The sequence below is a fragment of the Aptenodytes forsteri genome, unplaced genomic scaffold (assembly GCF_000699145.1).
Source record: "Aptenodytes forsteri isolate BGI_AS27 unplaced genomic scaffold, ASM69914v1 Scaffold92, whole genome shotgun sequence".
NCBI classification, from domain to species: Eukaryota; Metazoa; Chordata; class Aves; order Sphenisciformes; family Spheniscidae; genus Aptenodytes; species Aptenodytes forsteri.
The window spans coordinates 6264658-6286910 of NW_008794581.1; the positions used below are offsets into that span (position 1 = coordinate 6264658).

At 39.5% G+C, this 22253-nt stretch overlaps 1 protein-coding gene across 1 annotated transcript in view; it reads left to right on the forward strand.

Annotated features, from left to right (window-relative positions):
* CDC20B (cell division cycle 20B) overlaps positions 1-17119 on the forward strand; it is a 23187-nt gene extending 6068 nt beyond the window's left edge. Inside the window, exons 4-11 of the mRNA XM_019470254.1 lie at positions 1960-2101; positions 5217-5327; positions 6979-7175; positions 8044-8138; positions 11052-11280; positions 12377-12502; positions 13224-13341; positions 16956-17119. Of these exons, the coding sequence (XP_019325799.1) occupies positions 1960-2101; positions 5217-5327; positions 6979-7175; positions 8044-8138; positions 11052-11280; positions 12377-12502; positions 13224-13341; positions 16956-17119 (1182 nt within the window). The remainder of the gene's footprint in view (positions 1-1959; positions 2102-5216; positions 5328-6978; positions 7176-8043; positions 8139-11051; positions 11281-12376; positions 12503-13223; positions 13342-16955) is intronic.
* The last annotated feature ends 5134 nt before the right edge of the window (positions 17120-22253 follow it).

Here is a 22253-nt window from a genome sequence, read left to right on the forward strand (position 1 = left end):
ATTGGCCTTCTGGGCTGCGAGTGCACATTGCTGGCTCATGTCCAGCTTTTCACCCACCAGTCCCCCCAAGTCCTTCTCGGCAGGGCTGCTCTCAATCCCTTCATCCCCCAGCCTGTATTGATACTGGGGACTGCCCCGACCCAGGTGCAGGACCTTGCACTTGGCCTTGTTAATCCTCATGAGGTTCACACAGGCCCACTTCTCGAGCTTGTCCAGGTCCCTCTGGATGGCATCCCGTCCCTCTGGCGTGTTGGCTGCACCACTCAGCTTGGTGTCATCTGCAAACTTGCTGAGGGTGCACTTGATCCCACTGTCTATGGCATTGATGAAGATATTAAACAGTACTGGTCCCAATATGAACTGTGTGTCAGTCTTTCAGTCTTTCATCTCCACAGTGAAGTGACTTACCTAGAATGACACTGTAATTTACAAGCAGGAGTTGAGTTAGAACTAAGATATTCAGAGTTCTACATCAAGGACCACAACCATTTCCTAAAAGTGTGATGTGGGGGTCTTTGAGATAACATTGTGGGATGACCAAAACCCAAGTTCTTCCTAAAACCATTTGGAAATCAGTCTTGGCTAAAACCATATGAAAATCTATTAATCTTCTTAGATATAGTAATTAATGACTATTTAATTTGTGCCGCCTGGTAGCATAAAGGGGTGGGATGCACTGAAAATAAAATCTTCTCACATTCCAGTGAATGTGTGTGTTCTCTTTGTGGGCCAAAAGATTACTTCCTTGTATACACAATTGGTTTTCCACAGAAATGTCTGCGCTTATTGTAGAGGGACACAGATCCAAGCAATCTGATTAGCTTTCTGCCAAGTTGTCTATATAAATCATACAGAAAGTGCCTCTCAAAGCTGAAGGCCTGCTGTAGAACAGCTGGGATACATAAAGGAGGAACACTTTTTTTCCAGCTATGTTTTTTTAAGACATTTCTTATCATGACTGCAACAGGGTTTTGAAGAATAGTAACACTGAGTGTGCTTGGAAGGATAGATTTCACAGACATTGGAGGAAGAACATACTGATCTTGAGTGGCTGGTAAAAACATCAGCTGCATTTCCACCTGACTGTAAATAAAGAATTACAGACCAAACAGACAACTGGCATCAGAGCATTCCACTCAGCGAACATTGTGAAGAAATGCATATTACTAGGGATTGATGAAGACATTCATATCCTGTGTGAGCTGATCTGAGCTTTTGCCTGAATCTTGGCTAAAGGCCTAAGCTAATTTTTTTTGAAAAAAGAAAAAGTTCCAATAACAATTCAGATTTCCCTTTTCTTATCTTTGTCTGCTGCATCTTCTGTTTCTTTGACACCCAAGGAAATGATAATGTAATTAAAAAAATCTTATTACTCTGGGACACCTTGTATATATTTTCAGTTTCATGTTATAATACTGGTTTAAGAATGGGATCATGGAGTCCAGGCTCTGGGACCCTGGTTTGAGAGAGAACTCTGATATCCAGTAGTTCTCATGCTGGAATCAATGACCCTGCAGCATGTGCACCACAAAACTGATCTTCTCATAGAGCAAGCCTGAGGCATCGGACTTACTGTCTGCATGCAGAAAACACAGCATTGTATGCTGGTAAAATTAGCCCAAATGCCAATTCAGAAGAGGGCAAGAGGGCACTAAGGTTTGGCAGGTGACCTGTGGTAGTACCTACAGAGGTACAGGGCCTGGGACCTCTTCCACTGGTAAGATGGCTTTGTTCAAACAACTTTGTTAAAGTTTGTGTGATCATTAGCAGTGAATTGGTTTTTTATGGAAGGAAAGATGGTGGCTCAACTTAGAGGTCATGATTTGGACACTGATATCCTGTGTCTGTTGCTGATCTCCCATCCAAGAGACAAGCTATTTTGAAGCTTTTATGTAACAAGTGTTGAGTCCTTTGATGGGAGTTGTGTTACCCATAATGCTTAAATACGTTTTTCGACAGATTTCTTCATTCAGTCATGTTTTCACTTCAATGTATTGGCAGAAATGTCCTTCTCAGCTTCCAGTGGTCCAGGAGGTTGGATATAGCATTGCAGAAAGTGGTGACATGAAGGTCTGTGAAAATACCAATTGCATCTGGAAAGGTATGTTCCAATATAGCAAATATTCTCATGCACACTGAACAGTAAGGTACAGCAGGCTGCATCTATACTGGAAGAGCAAGTGCATCTACCTGTTCCAGCAAGTGTTACAGAATAATATGAAGTGGCTGAGATCTACAGTGCTCGGGGCTGCTTCTAGAGTTCCCACCGCCTGCGAAGAGATAGTATTCTACCTCTTCCAGTGTGGTTAACTGCTAGTATTTAAACTGGCTCTCCTTTGGGCACTATCTGATGCATTGGTGGCCCTAAAACTTTAATTTCCTTTCAGCTTTTCAGTTTCAGAACCCTACAAATAATGTGGGGTTGTGCTGCAGAATGGGCACAGGATATGTATCGTATGGACTGTTGGGTACATGAGCGTGCAGACATGCAGAGATGGTGGGGTCTTGTTGCTCCTACCTGTAGGGAAAGGTAGCTGGAGCAAACTGTTCCTGGCACTGCCTCTGGTTTCTTCTGTGAGGGAGTTGATTAATTTGCTCCAAAAGGTATCCTAGGAATGAATGAGCATAAGGGAGTGTGAATGATCAGGCGATTGGAAAACAGGTAGGATGTGAGGAGCTAACGTGAAATAATACAGATATTCCCAGAGTTATTTGAGTATGAGGCAGTTCATTAAATATCAGACCAATATTTTGTTGTGTTCTGTCTTGGGCAGATGATTTGTTTTGGTGATCTGGCTATTTCTATGTGTGATGTGTTCTTGCCAGTGAAGGCCTGATTCATGCTCATGTAAAAACAGTGAGAAACAGCTTCTTTATGAATCTGGAGTTCAGCTCCTGTAGAAGAAGTTGGGGGCTATGTGATAGATTTATATATTCCTTTGTTGCTCTTCTCCATGCAAATAAGACTCATTTCAGAGTAGTCAATAGTAACAGTATAGGGGTTAGCCACAGTATTTTTTTTTCTTGATGGCAAATGAATACAGGTGTCAGGAATACCAGGTTTTATTCCACCCACCTACTTGTTGATCAAGTGGTCTGGTGTGACAGTACTGACTACTTACCACTTCCTGAGTCTCATTTTGAGAAATGACACAAGCACGCGAAAGCCAAAATCCTACCAAAAGTCAGTGGTATCTGCTAGTACCCCAGCAAAATAACACAAAATGGTGTAATGAACCTTAATTTCCACTAATTAAAAAGCCTGCTACGCACATTCATGTGTCTTTGAAGTACGTGAATAGAGCTGAAAGTGTCATCAGTATGAATTTGCGGTAGGTGAATTACTCATGAGAGAATAGAAATCTGAAATGAGTTACAGAGATGATTTCATCCTTTATATCTCACTGCTCAATACCGGCTACCAATGTTAAAGAAGAAAAACATTTTCAGAGTGTTTCAGAAGTGTTGCCATTCATCCAACTGTTACAATTAAGTGCCTTAGTTTTCCTGGATTATCTTACTTGACTGGGTTCAGAAAGGTTTGGTAAAGTTTTCAAAAAATAACCACAAATCTAGATATTAGAAATATAGATTTTTCTGTACAGAGAAATCTCATTTCAGTGATATTAGACCTTTTTAGGGTTAAAATGCAGTGTTACATGTCCCATTGGGCAGGTATGAGAAGGTTGTTCTTGCGAGCCTGCTTGCTTGTTTAACTCCACAAAATTTTAGATATGGAAGAAATTCACTGTGGCCTGCTTCTTGCTCATCTTCAGTCTTTATTTGGAGAGAGAGGGGGTACCACAGCTGAGAGGGGAAACATTTGTTGTCTGGCAGAAATGTGTTTTGGATTAGGGGAGAAGATTGAGGACAGAGTAGGAAAGGACTGTGTGAAATAAGTTCTCCACAATTTGTCATTGGACTTCCATATAGGATGTTTATATGTGTATTTAAGTTACAGAGTACAAAAACTTTGTCAGTGTTGAATTTTTTTGAACAGAGAAGGTTAGTTGTAGAGGTAAGTAATGTCTTCTGCCCCTGAAACTTTTGATATTCATTCTAAATACTCCTTTCTGGAGAATAATTCAAAAAGGAAGTCAAAACACAGAGAAAAGCGCAGAAATGCGAATCTCCAGCTTTCTGCTCTGCACGTTACAGCAAGATAATTTCTTACACATAAAAATCTAGCATTAAATGATTCATAGTGCTAATGATCTGGCTTTTTTTCGATGATGTTTAGGAGTCCTTGCAGGATAATGTAGACAATGACCACAAAGGATGACTCTTCTGCTTGCTCATACTTGTATTTGCTTTTGTTTCTCGCTTATGTGCTGTCACAAGCTTAGTGTGCTGTGATCAAAGTGCGTGTGCTTTAAAAACCTTTTCCTGTGGTTAGGTATTGATGGGGGAGACCTTTTGGTGTTGAGGGGGTTTTGAAGTGGGAGAGCACATATGAAACTTTCTGCTACTAACAACTTTTGACAGAAAACTAAGGTGAAAAAGACAAAAAACCCCACGTTCTGTATTGAGCTGTGGTACAATTTAAACAAAATATAGTGGACCATATTCTCTGTTCTAGCTGAGTAAATCCACGGAGGTTTGAAAGAAGTGGTAAAAGGTGGCTTTCACCTAGTTTAGTGGTCTAGTGTTTTGAGCCTACCCAGGATAAATTAGACCCTTCTGGCCTCCTCTGGACCATGGGGAGACAAATATAGTGAGAATGTGAAAGGCTTAGGCCTGAGAAAAACTGGTGGTGTTTTGCATTACTGATTTGTGTGTGCTTAATCTTCAAATACAGGATGCCGAGAGGGGACCCAGAATGAGTTTAGAGCTGTTACCATCGTGAAGCCTTCCATACCATTTGAGCCAGAAGTGACTTTCTGCTATAACAACTTTTGACAGAAAACTAAGGTGAAAAAGACAAAAAAACCCCACGTTCTGTATTGAGCTGTGGTACAATTTAAACAAAATATAGTGGACCATATTCTCTGTTCTAGCTGAGTAAATCCACGGAGGTTTGAAAGAAGTGGTAAAAGGTGGCTTTCACCTAGTTTAGTGGTCTAGTGTTTTGAGCCTACCCAGGATAAATTAGACCCTTCTGGCCTCCTCTGGACCATGGGGAGACAAATATAGTGAGAATGTGAAAGGCTTAGGCCTGAGAAAAACTGGTGGTGTTTTGCATTACTGATTTGTGTGTGCTTAATCTTCAAATACAGGATGCCGAGAGGGGACCCAGAATGAGTTTAGAGCTGTTACCATCGTGAAGCCTTCCATACCATTTGAGCCAGAAGTGAGGCTTCATATTACTGGCTTGCGCAATGATTACTGTAAGTTAATTTATCCTGTGTGGTGGTTTTTGCAGAGACTGGGAATTCGTATGTTTCAAGAAAGATAGTGAAGGTGTGTCCCCTTCACATACAATGGAAACTCTGCAGGACATATGCATTATGTCATTTTTCTTATGAGGATCCATCTTTGAAAACTGCCTGTCCCAGGATGGAGACATGACTGATCAAACCCTAGAATCAATACTACCTAACTCTCATGCAGTTTCCGTCAGCTATAGATCTCAATACAACTTTCAAATCAAACCAATATACTTACCTCCACTTAATTAAGTTCAATGTTTCAGCTATCAGCCTTGGATATCTAGCAGCCAGTCAACACAGCAGCAACTTTATTGATCAGACTTTGAGATCTCTTATTTTGGGAGACATCGGTGACATTGTTTATGGTTTGGATGATAGATACCTTCTGAACTAAATTCTCACTTATGTCTTTGGTGGTGCACAGGCAAAAATTAAACATGCACAAGTTACACGTGAACACACATGGATCTCTGGTCTACAGCAGCAAGTACATGTTTTAACACTTCATAAGATCTAACGAACAACTCTGTATGTGCAAGTGTTTGTAGTTGTCCCTGTGGAGGTTTTTTCAACATATCCTTGCAAGTGTTCATGTATATCTATGAACAGGACAAAGGTTTGTTTGTATGATTTACTCTGATTGTGCACAAGGTATGTCCCAAGACTAACAGCACTAGCAGAAGTCTTTGGAAGTGATTTCTTAATACTTATTTCTGGCTGCAACTACCAGGACTGTAGTCAAACAGCTGACTACTACAGTCAGCTGTTCTTCAAAGGGATTTTAGTTACCAAAGTATGTCAGACCTCGGCCTATGGTAACAATCTTCTGTGCTTCAGGGGTCATGCAAAATGACTTTTAAGCTGCCCTAAATGGACAGCTGAGGATTTCCCTTGACATGGGAGAATGTCCTGGGTTGGTATTAAATGTTGTATATCAAAGTCTTCTGGCTACCTGACATAGCAGGCTGTTCTGAGGCTAATCGCTGTAGTGACTTGCTTTGCCAGGATCTGCAAGTGCAATGCACCCAGCATCAGGGGCAGTGGAAACGATATTTCCATCATACACTTGTTGAGCAAGCTCTGGAGGTGAGGAGCAGAATTTCCCTAATTGCTTTCTGCATTTTTTTCCTATCACGTGCATGGTAAATGTTACCATTAACCCAAGGATGTAGGACAGACTGTAGCATATAGACGCTCCTATGTCTTCCTCAATAACAAGAATTACCTTGGAACAAGGGTGTTTTTGGAACTGTGGCTGTTGGTGGAGGAGCCTCATTTCTGGTGGCAGAAATTACAGCGAATGATGTGGCGATCCAAAATGCAGGGTGATAGATTAAAAAATTCTAGTGGAGAGGCTGTAAGTCAGATCCTGCTGTGCAAACATACCAGTTTGTGGAGATTAGCCTTACAAAGCCCTTGGCTTGTTAAGAGATATTCTCCTTCATGTAGGAGGAATACTTGCTAGTAATGGTTGCATAGAAGCATTCTCTTGAAGTTTTTCCATAGCTGTTAAAAAAAAAAAAGCCTCTCTTGCCCAAACCATACTCCCTCTCACCCCATCCTATTACTTACAACTTTTTTGCAGTAATTTTTAGTAGCTTTCTTCTAGATCTAAACATACTGGACTGGAGCCTTGAAAATCTCATTGCTATTGCTGTAGGATCTGCTGCACACATCTGGAATGGAGGAACCTTTCAAGCCATTGAAAGCATTGATTTGAATTCCGGTTCCAAATACATTTCATCTCTGGCTTGGATAAAAGAAGGAACTTGCCTTGCAATTGGCACCAGTGATGGAGAAGTGCAAGTACTAGATAATTTACTTTTTTAATCTTTCTCCATTTTTAGCTAAAGTGGCCACAAGACAATTTGATACTGTTTTTTTTTAAGGAAATAAATGAAAAAGATTGGCTAAACTACAGAAGACCTCTGCTGGAGACAGTATATAGCACTTTCCTGTATCATGCTGCACCTTACTGAACGTCTTAGTGACATCCAGTGTTATCTATATGTAATGGATTCTCTGAAGCCACTAAAAAGCTGATGAGTGAATTAATGACTCAGTTGTCCAGAGGCAATTGGATTTTTTTACCACCAGTAAAAGGAACTCTTTCATTAAATTATTTTACTCAGCACAGGCTATTTTTTCTTGTATCTCTTTTGCTAAGATCACTCTAGTGATCAATGCCTTGAGAACTCAAGCCAAAACTCTGCTTATGGATTCACACACGAGAATTTGACTTCAGTCTGATTATACACATACCTCTCAGCCTGCTGTTGTAGGACAGTCCTATTATCAAAAGATTTTTGTGCAACTTTGGCTGAGATGCTAGATAATATGGGGACCTACCTGTTGCAGTCCTGAGTGAGCAATCTGAAAGTACTGAAGGTCAGTGCTTTCAGGTATGGACTTCCAAATACTGACATGTAAATAAATAGCTTTAAACTCAGAGATGTGCATTCTCTTCAATCCTGTCTGACTTTGGCATCACTCATATAGGTGCCAAAATTTGGAAATACTCCTTCTTGTCTTACTTGTGAAATAAATGAGCTTGAGGTTGTCCATATGTTGAATCAGAACTGGGCAGTGGCTTACCTGCAAACAAATGAAGAGAAAAAAATCTTTTTTCTTTCTGTTGTTAAATTTGTATTTCTTCTTTGTTTTGGATTGGCAGCTGTGGGACATTGAAACCAAAAAGAGGTTGAGAAATATGTTTGGTCATCTGTCTGTAGTTGGAGCTCTGAGCTGGAATCATTATATTCTGAGCAGGTGAGTGGCATTGTATATTCCCAGAAAGAGTCCTGCTGCAAAACGAAATGTCACATTTGTTTTAGCTGTTTTCATTGGCTTTGCTCAGAGGTGATTTACCCTGTCCCTCTACTTATCGGTTGTCTCAGAAATCACATGTAGATTTACTGTATGGCAGGAAAGCAGCCAAAGGGGATTTAGCCTGCCTCTTTAGTCTCTGTTTCATACCTTTCTTCCAGAAAGCTGTCACCACTTGCAGAATTTCACTAGGATGTGGAAGCTGTGGCTCTGGTTTTGTGCAAAGCCTGAGCTTGAAATGGTGGTGTCTCCAGTGGGTCTGGACTCCAGAAATCATAGCCTGCCTGGTGCCAGGGAAAGGGCATGTAGTTTAGACTGCCACTCCATTGATATCAAGACTGCATCTGTCTTTTCAGATGCACAGTGAAATACAGCTGTTAGAGTTGCACACCTCTCTAGCTGTGTATCTACGAGGGAAGGCCAGCTCATTGTTATCCACAACCTGAGGAGGACTGAAGTGGTTGACCTTTGCTTTGCCAATGGTGAATTTTACACTAGCTGGTGAATATTTTATATTTAGGAATCATTTCAATATGGGTACCCAGATGGGAAAGATCAAGTGTACTCTTTTGTGTTTCTTTTCCTCCCACTTTCTGTTTCAGATCTTTGGCTCAGACTTGAAGGGGCTGAGGGGAGACTTGTTTCTGATGGATGCTTCTCTGATTTTAAAATCATGCGATAGTCTTCTGTTTTACTTAAACGCAGAAATAATAGCAAGGGTGGACTGACTTTATTGTTAAACTCAAAATGAGACTAGTATCTCTGGATAGGAACACTAGAGTAGTTTTATTTTGATTTCACAAGATGCTCTGGCTTTTGATTGTATTAGGTCTGCGGGGTGGAGTGAGGTACAAGGATACCAGCTGAACAACCAGTTAATAAAATGCTGTTGCTGGAGTAGATACGCTGGGTGGGTTAAGGTACAAGGATGCAGCTGAAACATCCTGCCAATGCCAAGTGGCATAACCTTATTACAGGAAGCATTAGTTTCAGTTTGCATTTCAGCTTGGCCAAAGGAGTGAAAACAGCAGAAACTTAAATTACAGATCTCTCTGAGTAGAAATTGATGATAAAATTCAGCATGAACCTGTGAACTACAGTTATGGTTGACAGATTAGGTTGAGATTACATTTATTTCTCTTGCTAGGTTTGAAACAAACCAGTTCATTCTAACATTAGGGCAGAGTTAAAATATCTGTATATGTAGAAAAAAAAGACATGGAGTTAATATTCATTGTTACTAAAATAAGAGCAGCATTCTTACAGTAAACTTCACTGTGGACAATTGATACTTTGGGATTACATACTAATTTCTATGGTTAAAAATAGTCCAACAACACATCATCATGAACCTGTAAATGAACTTCAGTACCATAAATTAACCTGTCACAAAAATTTTGTTGGCTTCTCTTTGTCTTTAGCAAAACAGGTGCCATCTTCTGTGTCAAAAGCAAATAGTTCTGATTTCTTTTTATGCGAAGTGGAAAAATGTCCTTTCAGCCAGGATTCTCAGGAGCCCAGTTCCTTCCCACTCATACCACTAGAATTACTGAAAACCTTAATATGGCCAACACTGGCAATTCAATTCTGTTTCTCTTGGTTAGATTCTCTGCTTATTATTTAGTAGGAAAAATCTATATAAATCTTCAGGATACAAATTGTGATGCCTTCGCATATAATGCACATATTCCCATGTATCTTCATAGGTGTTTTCCATAAAGATGTGCTTAATATTCACTGGAGCACTGCATGGTTGGAATCTTTCATGCTTTTGTGAACTTCAGGAGCTTGGCAAGTCCGTAATACAAGCACAATAGAATGATGTTTCTTGCAGTCAGTCAGTTTTGTGTGTGCATTTTTAGAGCTTCCAAATCACTCAACTTGCATCTGAAAAATCTTGGAAGAGCCAGTATGGGAAAGTCTCCAGTCATTATTGCCTTAAATTAATCTATTGCAGTAATGTCAGATAACTGTTTCTCAGATACCCAGAAAGATGCTATTGAACTTGCTGATTTTTTCAGTGTCATCAGAATAGTTGGAAGTGTGAATTTCCAGCAGGAAGCTCTTCTGTTTTGTCGTAGGTTTAATGTAGGTAATATTCTTAGAAAGGCAGGAAAAGAAAATGTGCTGCAAGGTATTTTCAGTATTTTCAGTTCAACTCTACTGTTGATGTGTAAAACCCATATCCAGGAGCTAAGCTGTAACAGTAGCTGTGCTTCCAGGCAGGGTATTTCTTCCTTCCTTTGGTAGACTGATGATACTGGCTGTAGAACCATGCATCCATTTCCTAACAGGCAATTAGTGCAACAGTGTCAAGCTGTGCAGATTTTCTTTAAGCCTGGAAGTGGGAGGGAGAAAGGGGACAAGAGAAGGGACAGAACCAAAGAACACACTGTTACTCACTAGTAAGCCCTTTCCCAGAGCAATGCAGTTTTACACTGCCTCTTTGTTGGGCATGGAGTCATATCTGGCCTTGGCAAAAATCATCTTGCAAAACTATTTTTCATGAAGAGCAGGAAAGAGTTTACATTAAATGGCTTGACAGTTGAACAGGGTGCAGATTAGTGGCATACAATGCAATATATCCTCAGGGAAATGAAAACCGTGAGAGAGAACAGGTATTTTGCCTGGCTTGAACTGAGCAGCTGCTTGACTCCTTTCTGTTGTCAGCCACCTCTACGGTCAGGGTGTGCTTTTGATAGTTGGTTTGTGTTTCCTTTTACTGAAATACTGTTGTTCTGCAGACACATTTTACTCTGATGTGGTTTGCTTCTGAAACCGCTGAAGAAACATCGGTGTGATGAGGTACCTTGCCTTCTTTAGCATTAAACCCATGCTGTCTTTTCTCATCTACAGTGGTTCACGACTAGGATCTATTCATCACCATGATGTTCGGGTTGCTCAGCACCATGTTGGGACTCTTTGCCAAAACAAACAGAGCATTTGCAGCCTGAAATGGTCACTAACCAACCAGTTGCTGGCAAGTGGGTCTAGTGATGGTACATTGAATATCTGGCCTAGTGACCCTGGTGTGAAATTGCAGTCACAGCCACTGAAAACCATACCTCATTCCTCAGCAGTTAAGGTATATGGAGAAGGAATATCTGCTTTTCTATATTTGCTCTCATGAAATCACGTTGTTGATGTGGACAGTTAGGGAATTATTCAAATTATCTCACTGATTTCTATTAGTTTCTTCTCCCCTGACTGTGATGCAGTTAATTTTAAGACCAATTCTCCTCATTCTAAGTCACACTTAAGTTTACTAGGGCTTTGATCAGGAAATCTTACTGAATTAGTAGGCCTTTGTAAATATAATGCCAAATAGAAATAAAATTTACAGCCATCTCCTCGGTTTTGCACAGAAAACTTTGGTGGCACAACACTTACAAGTTAACAAACAACATCTTTCAATTTTTTGAGTTTTGGAAAATTCTCTCTGCTGAAATTATTTTTAATGTGAGGTTTCTTTTGCCTTCCTGCCCATATTTTCATGTCATTGCTGGTAGCAAAGAATCCAAAGTAAGAAACTGGAAATGAGACACTTCAATTCTTCATCTTTATGAAGTCCCAGTCTGTGTGGAAGAGAGAACAGATATCAGCAATAAGAGGCAGGGGAGTCCAGCATTTATAAGCTGTTTATCCTCCCAGAAAAGTCTGAGGCTGGACTGAAGTGCTGGTGCTAAAGGGTCAAAGGAGGTTATTGAAATAGGTGGAATTCAGTTCTTAGTAGCTTTACTTCAGGTAGAGTCTAGGCCTTAAGCATATCCTGGAAATATCTCAGAAGAAGCCAGGTCTCTTGTAAGCCCTGTAAGTCACGTTGCTTAGGCTTCTGTGATGGCTTGGCTTAGGCGGTAAGACACTGTCCTGCTCAGTTCTTCTGGTACTGAGGTGTGAATCTTTAGCCTGTGAACAGTAAGCAGAGAAGCTGGAATTTAATGAGCATATGTGGGACAGTGTAGGCTACTGTGAAGCAATAGCAAAGGAAACAGCATTTGGAGTTTTGGGATTCTATATTGCTGTGTGTGTATGGAGGAAGAGCATGGTGTAGGGTGAAAAAAGCCAAAGATACATTCTGGGTGTTGCAGTTCATTTTTCCAACTAAGCTTTTAAGCAAAATCTACTCTGTTTTTTCAGCTAACCTCCTAGTCTGTTCTGGCATCTGTTTTCTTTTTTTTTAGGCTGTGAACTGGTGTCCTTGGCAGTCCAAAGTCCTTGCTACAGGGGGTGGAATGAAAGATGGGATTTTGCGTGTCTGGGACATAAATCGTGAGAAAATGGTCCAAAGTGCAGCTACAGATTCTCAGGTGAAATGATGAAATGTCTGCATACTTAGGCTGTGCTCTTCTTGTATAGCTGTGCTCATTTGGCAAACTTCCACTGACTTCGAGGGTGGTTCTGCGGTCAGAGGAACTGCAGGATTTTCTCTGGATGTGGAATTGTCCTACATTCGGCACTGCAGTGTGTGGTTGGACTCATGAGTTGTTTCTCATTCACCACTTCTGTCTCCACACATAAGTGATTGAAGAGGAGGTGGTCTCACAGCCAGACACTTCTCATCATCTTTTTCTTATTTGCAATAATAGTTTTGGCCAAAACTCTTGATGTGGAGAGAATGTTGAGGAGGAGGGAAAATTCCCAGAGTGCTGGGGTGAGAAGAGGTGTAAGAGTCAGAGGGCAAACATCCGTCTCTGGAGTTTGAATATTAGGAGACAGAGGAGCAGATTCTCAGCTGGAGTAAAGCACTATAGCTGTTGATTTTCCTGGAACTATTACAACTTAGCTGAGGATGTGTTTGAAGGGCTTTGGTTTTATACTGATAGGCTATTATCATGTTTAGATAGGACAATAAGGCAACTGTACTTCAAAGCATTGTAAGGAATGAAATGATCCTTCTAAATAAGTAAATATTCTGCTGGGACTATTTTCCAGTAGCTTGTTTAAACATTGTAGATAACATTTCAAATCTACTGAATGGTGCATGTTGACTCTTTCTGAAAACTAAAGCAGAATTTTAAATTGCAATAGATTTGTTCCTTGCTCTGGTTACCCAAAACCAGTGAACTGATGACTGGACAAGGCCTTCCTGGAAATCAGATGAAAATATGGAAGTATCCCATGCTTATCAATTCATCAGAATTCTATGGCAAGTATTTCAGTTAATGGTTTGAACTATTTCAGTTAACTATCTGTCTAATCAGTGTGTTTTTGCAAGTGCATACCTTATGCATTTACGTAAAATAGAGTTAAAAGAGCAGCCACCTACACATCCTCCCTCTGCCTACACACATGCATTCATGCACACAATCCTGATGCATGGGATTGTAAAGATTGACTTATTAAGACAATGGTGTAAGTTGCTTCTGTAAAACTCCTTGGTTTTAATGATGGGATTCTCTCCTATAATTTCTAAGGCCATCCCAGGTGCAGGATGTAGATTTCCACTTCTCCCTAAGGCTTACTAGGCGTGGACTGAGTGTGCTAAATGTCAGGTTGCTTCCAATATATTCTAAGCTGATGGCCTTCTACATAACTCGAACTAGATGTGGCTCTTCAATTTTGCAGCTTATCATGGAAGGATACTGAACCAGCTTCCTAATGATGTTCAAAATAATTCTCCATGTGTTATTTAGAGCTGTCTGGGTTTTAATGAATGATTTTGGCTGTGAAGCACTGCAGTGCAGCATGTTTCCCTTGTACCATGCTGACAGCTAGAGGAAAGTGGAGTTTCCTTGCAGCTCTGTCTTGGTCCATGGAGCTGTAGGGCTACACTACACATAAAAGTTGTTCCTTGCTATTAAGCTGTCTTGTTTCTGATGCTTGCTGTCACTCCTATCCATTAAGTTTTACTTGTTTCAGTGTTAACTGAAGTGATCCAATAGAAGCATCTGAAGTTGAAAGAAAAAATAAATTATTTGCACACTGGCTGCATTTTCACAATTATGGTTGTTTTTTCACACTCACTGACAAGATATGGCCAAAGAAGTTTTGGATTTTTAACCTAACAGCTGATATTTACAAATACTTTTTGTACCCTATTGCTACATTTGAAGGCATTTATTAAATTCCTGATTTATTAAACCCCAGCTATACTGGGATGCTGTCCTTGGAACCAATGACTTGCATGGAATCAGGGACTTGGCTTCAACACTAGTCTATAAGAGGAAAGCACAGGAGAGTCAAAACAAAGATGGACGAAAGAGAGAGGGCAGCAGAGACATATGTGGATCTGATTACACATTATCCTTGTGTAATGCTGCTTGTCTGTGCTGCTTTTCCTTCCTTATCCCTACTCATTTATGTATAGCTCTTAAGGTCATGTCCTGTGATACTCTGAGAAATGATCTGGAAAGTGACATGATCATTAGTATTAACTACTGTAGCTTGAGGTTTCTCAAATCTTTGTAAGTCTTGAATATACTATTTGAAATGAAACCTAGATTTACTCTTACCTTTGGGAATAGCATATGGGGTAAAACATTTACCATATAAGTCAAATGCATTGCGTGGTGAAGCTGGAGGGTTACTTATCATCCTGTTTCCTATTCAGTTTACTTGTCTGCAAGAGAAACTAATTTTCATGAACAAAAAGACCAGATAATTGTTACACAGATATAGTCCGGCTTATGAAGACTCTTATTACCTTACTATAAGCAATTGAATGTTGGAAGAAATTGTCAATGTATCAAAATATGTTCAGAAAAAATACTGTGATGGATGATTGTGAGATGTTTCTAAATCAGCTTCAGACACCTGTAACCACATGAGTTTTACACCCAAAGAAATGAACAGATAAATCATAACTGAATCTCATTGTTTAATCCTCCTGCAAAATGCTGAAGACCTCAGCTAACAAGGAAGCACTGTCAGCTACTGTTGAGTACTTTAGTAATTGAGGTTGCCTATTACTGGGCATATTCAGAACACAATAACAGCTGAAAGATAGTAACCTTTTTATAGCATTGAGTCCGTTTTTGAGATATTTCTGATAGAACTATTAGAGTAATTTACTAGAAAAAAAGATTAATTTTGAATGTAAATGCCCTCCCCTTAGACAAGGTGTTGTAGATCAAAGAAAACATACAAGCAAAGAAAATATGTAATTGCTTTGAAAAGTATCTGAATGTGATCTTGAAACAGTGAAATAAAACCCCAGCCCTCTCCACTCAGAAAACATGGAAATGAATAAATTCAATTTTTCTGATTTCTCCCTATCCCTCTTCATGTCTTTTTGACTGAAACTATTAATCAGATTTCAGTCAGTGTTGTGGATAGTTTTGGATGCCTCCAGAGACTACATCTCCAATGCTTCCTTCAAAGTCGTTACAGACACTGAATGGAGACAGTGTAAAGAATTTGCTGAGTTGTAAACTCATGGTCTTAAATATTGACAAAGATCATGTACACGTCAATAACTTGAGAAGGAGCAAAGCCTGAAAATTAATCTCTGCTGAAATAATTCAGTGGTGTTGTCAAAATTCTAGTCACCACGTTTAGGTGGGACACATGTTACTCAGCACCAGGACAGCAGAAATTTGCTTTTAGTCACAGTGGCTCCAGAAGGCCATTGTAGCAGCTTTGCAAAGTTGGGGCAGACTACCCATCTACAACAGTCCTACGGATCTTCATCATGTACCATTGTGATAAGTATCACAGTTTCAGAGGGCTTTACAGTTCCTCACATGTTTATCCTCATAATATTATTTTGAGCTAGAGAAGTGCTATCCCCATTGTGTTCATGGAGAACTCAGGAACAGATGATGGGAGGACATAGGTCACCTATATTCATTCAAGTTGGTCACCCAAGACTTACTTCATACCTTCACACTTCCTTTTAGGATGTGGTTCATCTGGTCTGTTTTAGATGAGATACACTATGTCTCAGAAGTTTCTTTCTTTCCGCTTGGGTGACTAGCTCAGCTATATGATTGTCAGTAACTCACCCAACCAGAGAAGCTAATGGCCAATAACTTAGAGTAAAAAGGTTTCTAATTTCTCATGCTCCTGTGTGCCTAAAAGCCTCATGGGTTTGCTTAGCATTGACATTGTGCTAGACGATACAGGAGAGCAGAGGTAAATACAGGTCTCAACAGTGTCAGTGTAATACCAGACTCTTTCTGTCTTCAGTTCAAATTCAATTGCTGCTACTGAAGGAGATACTTGTATAACCAGATTAATGAGTTTTGTACGTTCTTTGTGCTGCTAGACTGGGGTAGCTTCTGGCCTTCAGTGTCTGGCTCCCAAAGTTTACTACAACTGCAGACAAACTCAATATACAATTCCAATAAATTATTAAGTGGGTTCACTATTAAAAGATGTCCTTAACAGTAATACAACTGGAGACACTATCTCATGATTGTTGGATCAGCTGCAAACTGTCTGCAAGGCATGTGCAGCCAGATGGGAAAGCTCAGCAGTGAGACACATTACCAAACACAGATGGGACAGATGTTGTAAATGCAGTGGAGAATCAAGAGTTCAGGTGCAATGTTCTCTGTTGACAGAAATGTCTTCTCAATGGGGTGCAGTCCTGGCAGTTAAACCCTGGTCCCTAATAATAAAATATTGCCTTCAGCTCTTTCTTAATGTGAAAATATTCTATAGATAATGCTAGGTCCCCACATCCTGTGCAGCGTTTTGAGCTGCTACAGTAAAAGTGGAACAAGCCATGCTGTGGGTGGGGGTGGTGAAAGTGACTGACATAATCAGTGTAGAATTGTGATCTATCTTTGCATTTTTTGTACGTATTTTATTTTACAGGTCACAAAGGGAGAGTCCTGCATATAGCCCTGAGCCCAGATCAGAGCAGGCTCTTTTCTGTTGCGGCTGATGGGATAGCTTGTCTGTGGAAATGCCACGAGTCTGGGGAGAGCAAGCACAGCAGCAAGGCTTTTTCTAATGGTTATCTGAGCTCATTCTTGTGACTTCTTTTCCTTGAAAGCAAGTGATTAAATGTACTTAGCCCATTCAATAATTCAAAATATGTGTGCTCCTTCCAATGGAAACATGGCAAAAGATAGTACAATTTTTTCAACAGAAAGCAATTTTCCCCATCAGTCCATCATGTGAAATGTTAGTAGCTTGTCTTACTCTAAAGGAAAAATATTCTAACTCTGAAGAGTAACACCATATTTATTTTCACTAAACTAGCAAGTATGGATGGAATCCACCTTGTGTCAAGTGCTAGCATAAAGTCTTAGGTCCTACTTTTAGCTATGATTCTTGTAAGTAGTTTTACATCATCTTAGCGTCTCCATTGGGAACCACATGCTAATTCATGTAAATTGCCTTGAATCATTCAAAAGCTAGGATCAGCAGAGAGTAGTCCAGGGGACTGTATTGTTCTCTATGTCACATAGATCATGGTACAGAATATATCTAAATATTTCTAGAGATCTAGGTTAAATATATAACTGTAACTAAATATAAATCATTTCTTGGGAAAGAGAGTAGTCCAGGGGACTGTATTGTTCTCTATGTCACATAGATCATGGTACAGAATATATCTAAATATTTCTAGAGATCTAGGTTAAATATATAACTGTAACTAAATATAAATAATTTCTTGGGAATTCTTTATTGTTTTTGTAGTGGTAATGATAACTAGCTTAATTAGAAAACTGTCTTTATTGGACTTTGAATTGTTTCCTTTCCTTAAACCCACCTACTGTGTTTGACAATGATTGAAAATATAAATAATTGCATAATAATTCTATTATTATTATACATAATTATGTAATCAACTGGTTAATAAGCCAGATGGACATGGTCAAAGAAGCATGATGTTTGGATCAAACACAACAGTTCCTTCTTTCCTTAAGGGTACCAGTTTAATTCTGGGTGTCAGCAAACATGGCAGCTGTCACCCGCTTATGAGTTTTATTTAGTGCTCACAAGGACCAAACCTCTTGGACTTAACAAAAGTTTGCCTGTGTAAGACTTGTACACTGTCAACAGCTAAGTAAGGATGTCAGGATTGGTCTTCACATGCTATTCAGAGGCAACTCAGTAGTGCTATTCAAAACGTGTTCTATCCACAGACATTTTTGGAGCTTTGCTTTCATTATTAGGAATGAAGAGAGGCAGGGGGTAAGGATGCACTCTTGCATTTGTATATTAAAAGCCCTGTGAGCTCAGAAACTCATGTTGTTTGGATTTTTTTTTTTTCTGCTGGAAACTTATTTGGAATATTTCCTGTAGCTGGGGAAGAATGGGAGATTAGGGGAGTAGAGCAGTGTCAGCCTATGGAAAATTAAGCTGTGAGCAAATGCATGAAAAGAGATGGGCAAAGTTAACAGGGGCACAAGTATTTCTGGAAATGAATGTGAAACTGTTGTGTCTTTAGTTCTCATAATTTTTAAAACCTCATCTTCTGCTGTTCATAAATCACGTGGTTGCTAACTTTAGGTCTGGAAGGTTGAGACCACTCATATTTTTTACCTAGTAAGATGTTAATTTACAATAAATCTGCTACTAAACTGCTGGTTTCTGACGTCATCTCGTGTGGTCTTCAAAACGGGTTAGAAAATGGGAATGTTGATTATCAATTGAGAAATGACTACCAAGAAGCTTATGTCTAACAATGGGAAATAACTTATACTGTGCCTGTCTTCTCATATGAGCATGTTGGTTGCAGCAGATTTTATAAAACATTTAGAATCTGATTTAAATATTCAAAATAGTATTTTAAATATTTTTTTTTTTTTTAAATGTTAAAAACATTTTTTCTCTTTTGAATAGGAACAAAGCAGTGGAATTACTCTCTTTGCTTTTGGATTCTCCCAGAAGTTCTCTCTCTTTCCTTTGACGGTGCCTAAATGCTATTGATTTGCCAAATAGAGGAAGAGATGTATAACACAGGATGGGGGGCTCTGGTGGGGAAGGAGCTGGTCAATATTGAAGCTAAGCATATTTTGTTGGATGCTCAACTGTCAAAATAAGAAGATACATTTCTTTCAGAACGAGAAGTGCTCATTTCTTAGTTAATTATGCTTGTTCATTATTGAGTGGTCAAGCTGTATTGCCCCAGAAGTATTATAATATCTAAAAGTGGGAGAAGTCACTGATTTCAGTAGAACTAACCAACAGCCCTTAAATATGAGAGAATCTTGTATGTGTGACCTGTAGCTCTATTCTGTGACCATGTCTGAGAAAGCACTTAAGCATGCATTTAAATTCCAGACTGTGACTAATCTGGAGTGAAATTAAACATATACTGGAGTGCCTTTTCTGGATGTGCTTCTTTTCTAGATAGGCTCCTTTACTGTCAGTTTCTTTCACATGGCAAATATCTTTCTGTAATAGGAATTTGAGGACTTGAGTGGGCAGCATGATTCTGTTTCATTAATCTTTTGCAGGTAATGTTGCTGAATACTTGCAGGTATGGAGTGTGCAGTTGCTGAAAGTAGATCATTGTTCTTGCATAGCTGCCTCATTCTGCCAGTGCAAAGGTCTTAACATACGAAGTCTTGGGCAAAATGTGAAATCATGACTTCCTCCGTGTAGAATATAGCATATTTTTAGCTCACTGCCTGTTACATGCCTGGTATATCGTCCAGGCCCAGACTGAGACAGAAATCAGAACCCATTTCTAAAAAGTCAGCATGTTCTGCAGCTGAGGTCTGTATGCACTAAAGGCTGAGTCTCCAGAGGTGGCACAGAGGATTAAGTAAAATTTAAGTTGCTTAAACTCAGGCTGTCATCCCCACAGTCCTGTCCAAGGTCGAGCACTGTACAACACATGGAATCCAAAACTTCAGGACAAAAATAATATTTACAAGAGGAAAAACTTCATTGCCCATACAGGGCATGTGTCTTCCCAGGTATACCAATATGACAAAGTGATTGTCTGTCTGTAATGCAATGAAATGGATTAAAGAAACTCAGGCTAGGGAATCCTTTTGTTTCCACACATAAATGCACTAAATAGTCTCTAGCAGACAATCCCCTGTTCTTCAGCCACTATATTATCTGACTTGATGCTACCTACATAAATGTTGCATTAATTTGTGTAATGCAGTTTATACCTGTTCATTTCACCCAGTTATCTCATATACTCACAGTGAGAAGAAATTGTTACCTTCTAGATGTCAAAATGACATAAAATGATCATAACATTTTTCTTAGCTAGTACATAAACTTGCATGGGCTCCATCCCATAATGGTGGAGCTGTACTGGGAATGGGTTCATGCCTCCTGATTAGGGAAAGTCGCAGCCTAGATGAAAACTCAGTTCCATCTCCTTGCTTCTGCTTTTTTCCCCAGGTTTCCACTACTGGCAGTGGTGGCAGAGGCTTGAATGTTTTGTTTACTATGTAAGTCCAGTTCCACTGGCTCATTTTGCACAATTGACTAAATAACACGCATCTAAAAAAATAAGTTTTTAAGGTATTTTGGGGTAGATCCTAAATTTCAAGCTAGAGGAGGAAGGCTGCACATATTTTCTTGCACATTTCTTCATGCATTGTAAACTTCTTGGTCGGAACCTTTCCTTCCTTCTGACCCGACTTGGGTCAGAACTACTGTCTGAAAAATGGAGAAATGCTGAATGATAGGCTTTGAGTGGGATTTTCCACTGACAAGGATGCTGCCTGTGACTTCCAGGGAAGAGGAAGAAGCAGACCGAAGAGGAAGCAGTAACATGAAAAAAATACTATAGCAGGATGAAAGAGAGATAGTGAGGGCAAAGACAAAAGAAATTAAGTAAGACTACTGTATGGGAAGAGTGAAATAGCCCTAGGTGATCAGTTGTCTTGAAGATCAGCTACAGATTTTTCACTAGATTGATAAGGATATTTTTGTTTTCTGAAGGTTTTTAGAATCAGTTCTTTCCTAAGCAAGGGTTTGGTAGTTTGGAAGAATAGAAAACATCTGGAATTATCTTACTTATTTCCTGTGTGTTTAAAGAGTCACCACTTTGGGTGTCAGTACCAGTCAGTGTGCCAGATTCTCCTCTCAGTTTCACTGATGCAATCTTACTTGGCTGGGAATTCTCTCTGCTCCTGGTTTGCTTCTGTGTTAGTGTGTGCCTCTGTTTGTGTGCTTGTTTGTGTGTTCAGCCCGAGTCAGAACAAACATTTTAGGAATAAGAATAAGGAATGTGGAAAGTTCTGACTGTATTTGTAATGGACAGAAAACATAAAATAAGATGTTCAGCATCAAAACTTTTAGTAAAGATCCCTGTAGTTTAGGCCTTCTCCTTCCTTCACCCTTCATTATTCCTCTATGACAAAACTACAGTTTCTTCTCAACAAGATCAGGTGAAGGCAGTTGTGTAAAAAAGCGTGAGTCTGTATTTTCCCATGTTGTGTTTATAAGTGATGTTCAATTGTTCGTGATGAACCGAGCAATCATTTTTTAATTAAAATCAATACAAGATTTCTCCACCCTTTGAATGTCCTCTGCTTTCTCTTAGCTAATGCCTAGTTCCAAGTAAAAAAAAACCCAGAGCAACACAAAATAAAACCAAGCCTTTTTTGAGGTGTTCATGGCATTGAAAGTGCCCAAGACTGTGAATACAGAGATGGGCAGAAGCATTTTTCACAATAGGTCTGTTTGCTGTTTGACAGGTGGTTGTTGAAGCACTTAAAAATTTCACTGCATATCTGAAACAGCAGTAGTGGCATCATGAAATTGTTTTATGTTATGAACAGTGCTTTGTCATACTGATACTCCAGCTGAGACACGTTCTGTCATTTCTCTGGAGGATGGGTTTTCAGCTCATTTTTTAACGTAATGTTGCTGATCTTGGTGCATTCTGCAAACATATTGCACATCCAAAACATTATGTACACAGACTATCTGTACTGCAACAGACAGAGCTTTCCACATAAATTGACAGCTTCAAGCAGTAATTTTTATTGCCATTTCTTTATTAAATGCAAAGTACATAAAGGGATGAAATCTAGAGGTTTCAAATACAAGACAGTTAGGAAATGTACACTTATTATGTCCCACAATCAAATGCAGTTACTAAAACTTAATTTTCTGAAGCTAGCAGTCCCCTACACTTGTGAAATAAGGAGCTCTGCTGCGGAGAAAGTACTAAGATTTTCAGGT